At 28.8% G+C, this 9740-nt stretch overlaps 1 protein-coding gene across 1 annotated transcript; it reads right to left on the bottom strand.

The window, feature by feature from the left end:
• Positions 8032–9267, bottom strand: LOC107637183 (putative F-box protein At5g55150). The gene has a single exon (XM_016340621.1). The coding sequence runs from the start codon at positions 9265–9267 to the stop codon at positions 8032–8034; it is 1236 nt and encodes a 411-aa protein (XP_016196107.1).

Below are 9740 nucleotides of genomic sequence, written 5' to 3' on the forward strand. Positions count from 1 at the left end.
AAGTTTATTTTAATACTTTTAAATAATTAATAATTTTAGTTATATATTAATTGTGAATAATAGAAATGATAATAATATTCGCATCCATGTGCAATAGGATTTTTATAAATCTAGTGATATCATCGTCATATTTTTGCAAGCATATTGCTACTAAGTTAGCGATCCATACGTTGGACATATTGATACAATGGTTGTCATTTGTTAGCGTGTTTGGCCCACAATTCAAATTTTTCGTACTTATTTTTCGTACTTGTAGGGACCTTGCATGGGTCATCGCAAGTGAATCTATCAAGTGTTTTACGAAAATAAATTGTAGAATTCATACTGTATCAATTTATTTCATTCGGTCACAATAAATATCACTTTTAAAATTTCATTCGGTATTAAGTAATAAATTTATTGAAATATATATAAATAAATAAAACAGTGAATCAAATAATTGATTATTTTGATGGAAGATTAATTTGATTTACAATTATACTTTTTAGAAATTAATTTGAGGTGCATTTGATTTTTTAATGACTAAATCAACACATGATTAATTTTTCAGAGATGATTTTAAATATTAATCCTTAGAAAATATTATTTTAGGTGGCCTATAATATTTTAGTCAATATCTGGATAATTAACATCCTCATTTTAATTCTCTTTCTTTCATAAAAAGAGGAAATTAAAGGTAACGTAGTTGGTTTTCTGTTTTCCTTTTCCATCCATTTTTTAATGTTGGTTACAAAATTGTTGGTCATACAATATGATTTAAATGAAATTAGTGAATTTTTTTTTTTGGTGACTAATGAAACTAGTGAATTAATAGGAAGTGAGAGCGAATTAGAAAAGAAGAGATGTATATTATGAATAATTTTGTATGATCAACTTTTTTTTAGGTGTAACCCAAAAATGGATTACTCGTAGGCATGTCAATGGGGCGGGACGGGGCGGGGCGTGGAGGGGGATGCCTCCCTGCTCCCCGTCTCCGCCCCCAGAATTAATCCCTGTCCCCGTCTCATTTTCTGCCATGGGAGAATAATTGTCACCATCTCCGTTCTTCGCGTTCCTCGCATTCTCTGTGGGACCCCATTCTCCATCTTCCTATGTTTAACATTTATATGAAAATTATAATAAAAAATATAAAAAAATAAAAAAATAAATTACAAAATATTATTACAAACACACAAACATATCTTATCCAAGATTATAAGTCCAAAAATATAACATAGCAAATCATAGTCCATAAAATAAAATCTTGAATAATAGAATTAGGGTTTTCAATGAGTGAAATTACTAAAAAAACCCCTATATTAGAAATAAAATAAGGGTTATTAAGTAAGTTAAAAGATTCGGAGAATTATCGGGGATGGGGCGGGAATCCCCGCTCGGGTCCTCGCGCCTATCTCGAGAGAATTTCGCTCCCCATCTCCATCCCCACAAAGAAAATTCTCTACCATTGGGTCCCATTCAGGGCAATTCCTGCGGGGATCCCACCTTCTAAAAATTTTTGGCACCCCTAATTACTCGTGATGTTTAAGTTTATTAATTAAATGGTTTGTTATTAAGAGGAAAATACCGAAAATGAAAAAAAAAAAACACAAAGAGGTGATGTTTCATGGAAAGGTACATAACTCAGTTATGTCTCTGGGGTACCAGCACGTGCCAAAATGTCTTTGCCACACAAATTTTATTATCATCAGTGTCACACACTCACACTTTTTTATTTTTGGAACTCTCATGGTCCATGTAAAGTGTCCATTGAATTTAATAATTAATTAAACAAAGGGTTGTGATTTTCTATGTAACATGTGTTTATAATGGAAAGTATTGTGAGGTGTGATTTATGGAAATTACATCATGCTGCCTCTTGACACAAGCTTCTCTTGTTGGTGGCGTGGCTTGGTGGCTTAGTCGTTGGTTTTTTGGATGGCTTACCTTATGTTTTCGATTTTTTTTTTTGTCATGACCTTTTGTTTTGATTGCTAATTTCTTTATTGAACGGTTAATAGACCTTTTTGGTACATGATTTTTCTTATATTAATTTAAGGATAATGAATAATTTTTAAGTGCATTATTTTTGTATGATTTTTGGCTAGCATTATTTTATGAGATTACAAACTCTGAAACCATAATTGTTAAATTTACAGTCTTTTTTATTTTTTTTGGTTTATTATTTAGGCTGAGAAATCCGACCCACAGATAACAAATGGAACTAAGTCTTATACATCTATTAGTATTAATATAGTATAGTAAAAAAACGTGCCACACTCTCTTTTCTTTATAAAGTAGTATTTTTTATTTTTTATATTTGGAACAAATTTTCATTTAGTCTTTAACATTTTAAATACTATTTTCATTTCAAAAAATTTTAAACAGATTTAATATAGTCTTACTATTAAATTTAACACTAATAGTTAATAAAATGACTGATATAGACGTTAATAATATTACTAATTAAGTCATATCTTTTTCTATATATTAAAAAAAATATATAGTCAAAATCTTTTTATAACATTTTTCTCATTTTTTTGGTACAAAATTTTAAATCTTAATAATCAATTATGAACGCTTCAAAATCAAAAGAAAAATTTTTTATATTAATGACCGTTGGTGGATCGATATTACTTATATACTGAAATCGAATGTTATTGGCTATTCAATATGCGAATTGCTTGTGTCAAATTTAATGGTAGGACAACATTAAACCTGCTTAAATATTTTTTGGGATTGAAATAGGAGATTTAAATTTTTTTTTATTGAAGTATGACGTTTGAAACGTTAAGGACCAAATTAGGATTTGGCCAAAACATTGAGAACCAAAATAATATTTTATCCCATTAAATAAACTAAATAAGGTTCTCTTGGAGAAAATAATATTTGATTCCATTAATAACTTTTTCATGTTTATTTGTACTGAACAATTCAAAATAAATAGTTTTAAATTACAATAGAGATAAACATCAATTTTAAATTATTAGTGTCGAAACAACCTGATTAGATTTACTAGGATAACATGCAAATATGTATAAATCGAACCAGACTGTTTTGATTTATATAGAAAGCTAAATCTAGTCTGACTCATTTAATTTACATAGAGATGTGATTAGGGTGATTCACGTTGCATTTATGTGATTATATTTCTGCAATAGTCTGACTTGTATATAATTTTAATACTTATTATGCTTTTTTTAATTTAAAAAAAATAAAAAAGTTAATATCTCTATGTGTTATATACTTATATATAATATTTTAGATAAATTATTTTTTAAAATATTTTGATAAAAAAATATATTATTGTTACGTTGGGTAACCGAAGATTGATGAGCTAGACTCACAAGGTTGGCCCAATCGGGTGAATGAGGAGGCTTTTGATCCGACTCGCGGTCAAGAGTCCTCGTCCGACTTATGTATGTGCAAGGGAAGGGGGGTGGTACCTGGAAAGACACTTCGATGCCTAAGTCAGCAAGAGTCTAAGCAAGTTTAAGAGTATGAGACTTCTAATTACCTGAGGATTGTCAGTGTACTTATAATGGTAAACCCATAGCTACCGTTGGGATAGTTCTACCTTTTAAGGAGGATAACCGTCCCTTTATCTTAGGGAGGTTGAGATTTGACTTGGGGAGTGGGTTGAAAGATTTTAGAGGCAGTTACTTATTTGAATGAGTGTTATCTGCCCGTTAACACTCTTTACCGACTTCCTAGCGTTGGAACCGACCTCCTATGCGGATGTCAGTTGCGGGGGAAGGCCAACCTTACTGATGGGGCCTTCTTAAGGTGTTTGGGTCTGGGCCTGGACATTGGTCTAGGGTATGAACAATTATATAATAATATTTTTAACAAAAGTAATTAGTTAATAAATTTTGAATATAACAATCTAATTATTTGTCAAGTAATATAAAATAAATTTTTAAGAGTAAAGTATCATTTTTGTCCCTAACGTTTCAATCGTCCTATTTAAGTTCATAACGTTTTAAAACTGACTCAATGTTGTCCTGCCGTTAGGGATCCATTAACAGAATTGACAGCGGGACAAAATTGAGACATTTTTGAAACGATATTTAGATGTAATTATAAAATAATTGAATACTATATACAGTAAAAAATTAATATTATTGAAAGATAAAATTAAATTAAAATTTATTTTTGTATATCGTTTTTGTCCCTAACGTTTTCGTCCTATTTAAGTCCCCAACGTTTCAAAATCGTCTCAATTTTGTTCCGCCGTCAATTCTGTTAATGGATCCCTAACGGCAGGACAACATTAAGTCAATTTTGAAACGTTAGGGACTTAAATAGGACGATTGAAATGTTAGGGACAACTTTGGGACTTACTCCAAATATTGGGGACAAAAACAATACTTTTGGGGGATTGTTTTACATGAAAACCACAACGTTTAAAATTTTTACAAACAAAATAAATATCACTATCGGGTCTAGGTTCTTTATTATTTAGTAATCCAAGTTCATCTAATATATTTTTTGGGTTGGTAAATAAATGGTCCATCAGCTTCCAGCCATTAGAGCCATACATTCTGACCTCAATTTTCTATTAGCTTCAACCATGAAGCACAAAGCCAGTCTGTCATTTCCATAATTTTATTATATAACTAAAGACATTTTAGACTTTTTATTCATCACTATATGACAAAAATTTGACTGCTAATTAGATCGTACTTGCTATATTGCTGTACCAAAAAAGTGATTGGTACATGTGAAAGTTTAACCTTTTAATAAGGCACATATATATCAAATATTTTATGAAACGTTATCATAGTTAGTAATTTGTAAGCAGTTACAAACCTTTGTTTCTTGAATCCTTGTAAATTAAAGTTATGAACCTTAATTTACTAGTACTAATTATGTATTTAATTTTCCTGTCATGTGTGCGTATAAAAATTTATCTTTGATCTTATCCATATACATGTCCCACTATCTTAATTTTATATATATACTGTATATAATATAAGTAAAAAAAAAGAGTTTACTTACTGCAACAAGGTATCCTTTTTTAATAAGCCTTGAAAACGAGTGTATATGAAAGGACACTGAACAATTTATAATAAGTAAGATATCTATTTAATTTTTCTTGTCATATTAGGGTGATGACTGATGAGTAAGTTTGTCTTTATATATGTTTGCCTTAAATGATATGTTGACATATTTTAATAGGAAATAAGATAGAAAATTTTTTAAGGATATCATCCATTTTATTGGTACCATGTACGGGTCATGGACGAAAATAAATTGTCTTATTCTCTATGTATAATGTCAAAAGAGTACAAGGAAGAATGCCATGAGCTGAGCCATTCAAGTAAGTATGTGATTGCTTATTGGATCCAAAAAGTTGACTTAATGACCTTTTCAACATGCAGCCCGGTTTGTTGTTAGATTCTGTAACTTAGTTGAAAAAAAAAATTTATTCTTGGTTTATTGAAAGACGTGAGAAAAATAAAAAGGATCATATTTATTGTTTAATTTTGACATTAAAAAGGGTCATATTTTAAATAATTAGTGAAGAGACAAAATTAATTATCCTAGCACTTTTACTAGTTTAAAAATTTATGATTGAATTTTTATGGAAATAAATAACCATTTGTACCTATAAAAGATAAAAATGCTGACATATACATCTATATTAAATCGAAAACTTGTATTCACCTTCCGTGTGACAAAAGTATTCTGTTTTTAGAGGATTAAAGTGCCATGTAGAGTACAGAGGGTATTTTATGTGGGTACAAATTTAGTTTCGATCTAATATGAATGCATATGTCAGTATTTTGTAATTAAATTTTTACTAGTTATTTTTTTAGCAAAAAACAAAATACTAAAAAATTTACTCTTTAGAATATTTCATAATAAATTTTACATCAAATAAAAAATAAAATTTTTAAAATATTTGTATCTTTTAATAAAAATAGCTTGAAGAAATCTAATTACATATTAAATTTAGTCTTTATTTAAATGTTAAATAGATATTAAATTATACATGAGCTCAACAAAAATAAAGAAATAACAAGAAATTAATTTTAAATAAGTCATCTGAGAAGCTAACATCAGTAAAAATAATAAGTTTAATAAGCTTTTGTCCCAAATAGTTTGCAACTTGCTCTTCTCTATGGAGCATGAAGATTTACATGTTGAATGGAACACTACCAGTTGATAATGACCAAGGTCTGGATATCTTTAATAATAATTATTAATACATTGAATTATCGTATTTCAAGCAATTAGGGGTGTTTATAAGGTGGATAAAATCGGATTTGTCTTAATTTAGATCTGGTTCTCTAAATGTTAAAATATTTGTATCTTTTAATAAAAATAGCTTGAAGAAATCTAATTACATATTAAATTTAGTCTTTATTTAAATGTTAAATAGATATTAAATTATACATGAGCTCAACAAAAATAAAGAAATAACAAGAAATTAATTTTAAATAAGTCATCTGAGAAGCTAACATCAGTAAAAATAATAAGTTTAATAAGCTTTTGTCCCAAATAGTTTGCAACTTGCTCTTCTCTATGGAGCATGAAGATTTACATGTTGAATGGAACACTACCAGTTGATAATGACCAAGGTCTGGATATCTTTAATAATAATTATTAATACATTGAATTATCGTATTTCAAGCAATTAGGGGTGTTTATAAGGTGGATAAAATCGGATTTGTCTTAATTTAGATCTGGTTCTCTAAATGTATACTGAGTATATTTTTTTTAGATCTTAACCCGATCATAGATCTAATGAAACTTAAATATTTTTTTTGTCACAACTATATCGAGTTTAAATCGGATGAAAACCGAGTCTTTAAAATTTTAACAATAATTTATAAAAAAAACTTATTTATAATGCACTTATTTATAAAAAAGAAATTTATTACTGAAAAGTTGATATCTATATTTGAACTTAAATTTGACAATTTGTCCATAAATTTTAATTTGATGCTTATTTTAAATTAATTTAAAAGTTAAAACATATATTTTTTTAGTTCCCTTGAATTGCACATAGGTCGGGTAAAGATGAATTCGTTTTGTTCCGAATCCGACCCAAAATAATTATTAAGTCTATTTTTAAGACTTTTACCTAACTTTAAACCCCATAAAATCACACCAAATTAATTTCTAAATTATTCTGACCTTCATCGAATCCATGGACACCCCTCCAAGCAATCAACCTAACCAATGATTTCTAAAGCCACCTTGCCATGACAACATCAAACATCTTCTTAGGCCAAGAAAAATATACCTCAACATTACATCCAAAATTGTTCATATTTTACCACATGTTCATCTTCGTTAATGTCATGTGTCACCCACCGTGTTGGCTCTTGAGTGCCAGCTACCATGCATTAGTTGATAATATTAATATTAATTAAAATTATTCTTTAATCTAATTGTCCTCAGTTTACATTTAAAGCTGCACTATCTAAAAGTTGTTAAAAAGTTAGAGGAAAGACTATTATTAATTAATAGAGTAATACTAAGAAATTATTAACCAACTTTTTTTTTTACTAACATCAATCAACCTTTTAAAAATTATTTTGTTTATTTTAAATTTCAATTTTTAAATTCTAAATTATAAATTTAAACACTAAAATTAATTAGTATTAACTAACTAAAAATTAATTTTCTATACTTTTTCTTATTAAAGTCATGCCCATTTGTCAATCTCCACTTCCTTTGTAATTCTTCAAATTCGCAGCACGGTTTAATGCTACTAACGTACATATATATGGTTGGGTAAAAATAAAGTGAAAGTTTTTAATGGATGAGTTTAACACATGTTTTTACTAAACAATTTCTACTTACTATACAATTTCTACTTATATACAATGTATTGTGATTTATAATACAAACCTCCAAAAAAACGCAAGGTGAAGAAAATAAGTAATATTTGACTAAAATAATTAAATATATAAGTATGCTAACAGAAAAGGTGATAAGGTACCTTAGCTTGATCAAAGGAAGAATAAAATAAAGATATAATATAAGAGACTTGAAAGTCCAAGATAAAAAAGTAAAAATTACAAAATAAAAGACCTTAAGCTAGGGTAATATCCAAATAGGATGACAAAAAAAGTTTACCTCTGTTAAAAATATTTGGTAACTCCCATCTTCCAAATCGAAGATGCCAATATCAGAAGAGGGAGTAGTGTTTTCAAAGTACATTTCACGCTTGTTATCTGTAAAGTAGATTTGATTTCCTTTGCAATTCAAAATATTGCTTGGCAGTATTTGAACAGAAGAATTGAGTCCAATTACTAGTATGTAATTCCCCAAACTGTGTATTCTTGACCATGTTTTCTCATTTTTCCTCAATTCATAGATATCAAATTTGACAGTTTCGCACTCGCAGAACCGCTTTTGATTCTTCATGTAATACCTATATTTTGCCCCTTTTACCAGCATCAATAAACTTCCATTATCACCTCCAATTAGATAGTAAGAACAATTAGGCATTCCTACAATGGATGGAGGTGGTGTGGCTTCATGTTTTCCTCCCACTGGTCCTGACTTTGTTCTTGTATCAAATTCATATAGTTGGCCATTACCGTCTACTGCAAATATTTTCTCTTCAAAAAATATGACATCATGAACGTCGTCGTCTAGATCTCTTGTTGGAAATCTACTCCATCTCTTCTCCTTGGGCATGTAAAAGGCCAATTCTAGTAATGATCCATATATAACCACTGCTATAAAATCACTGTCATTGTCATTGTTAGGAGCCGAATTTATAATAGCCTTCCAAATTTGGGTTTGATGCATGAAAATGGTATTTCTAGTGATAATTCTGTCCCCACAATACATAGTACATTCATCCCCATTAATATTAATTATATTTGGAAGAGTTGAAACTGGAGGAAGATCCAAGTGAACCTTTGTAAATGGATTTAGGATTCTTATCGTACCTTCATATACCATTATGATCATCAACCATCCATGACAAGAACCACACATAATGTTGTCTTGCATATCTGGTAAGATGAGGTGGTAAATCCCCTTCTCTTCGAGACTACGAGTGTCAAGAATTCCTTCATCTTCGGGAGCACGAACTTCTTCTTCAAGAACATGAGCTTCTTCTTCAAAAGATTCTGTAGCAGCACTGCCCATAGATAGTACCAGCCACGGAACTTTGTTGCCATCAGGAATTTTTGGAAGTTTTAAGTTCCATTGCTTACAAACCAATCGAAGTTGCATGTAATTATCATATGAATAGAACCTCTTTGTAATTTCGTTTAACAAATCTTGATGAATGTTTGACCATCGATCAAACTCACCCATTGCAAATTTCAGATGAGACCCAAACTGATTTATAGAATACAAAGGAGAAGACTACTCAAATTAAAAGACATGGATGGTTATTATATTTAAAATTAACCATAGTAAGTAAGTTATTGTGTTTTTTAAAATTTAAACTGATTTCTTATTTTTTGAAAAGATCTCCTACGTATAGACCTTTTTAATTGATATCATTTTATTAATAATATAACAATATATAATTCAATAATATTCACTAAAAAGTAAAAACCAAACTCAGTTTTATATATAATTAAGAATCACACTAGTTAAATCTCTTTTCAAATTAAATCAAAATTAAATTTTAAAATTTCAAAATAAAAAAATTTAAATTCCAACTAAATGTCTTAACTCTTATGAGAACATAATAAATCTAAAAATCAAATTTTAACAAACTCATAAATCAACCTTTCAAAATTTTATCTTCAAATTTATAATTTGACCCATGAAAAAATATT

This window comes from Arachis ipaensis, chromosome B04 (genome assembly GCF_000816755.2).
Source record: "Arachis ipaensis cultivar K30076 chromosome B04, Araip1.1, whole genome shotgun sequence".
In the NCBI taxonomy this organism is placed as follows: domain Eukaryota; kingdom Viridiplantae; phylum Streptophyta; class Magnoliopsida; order Fabales; family Fabaceae; genus Arachis; species Arachis ipaensis.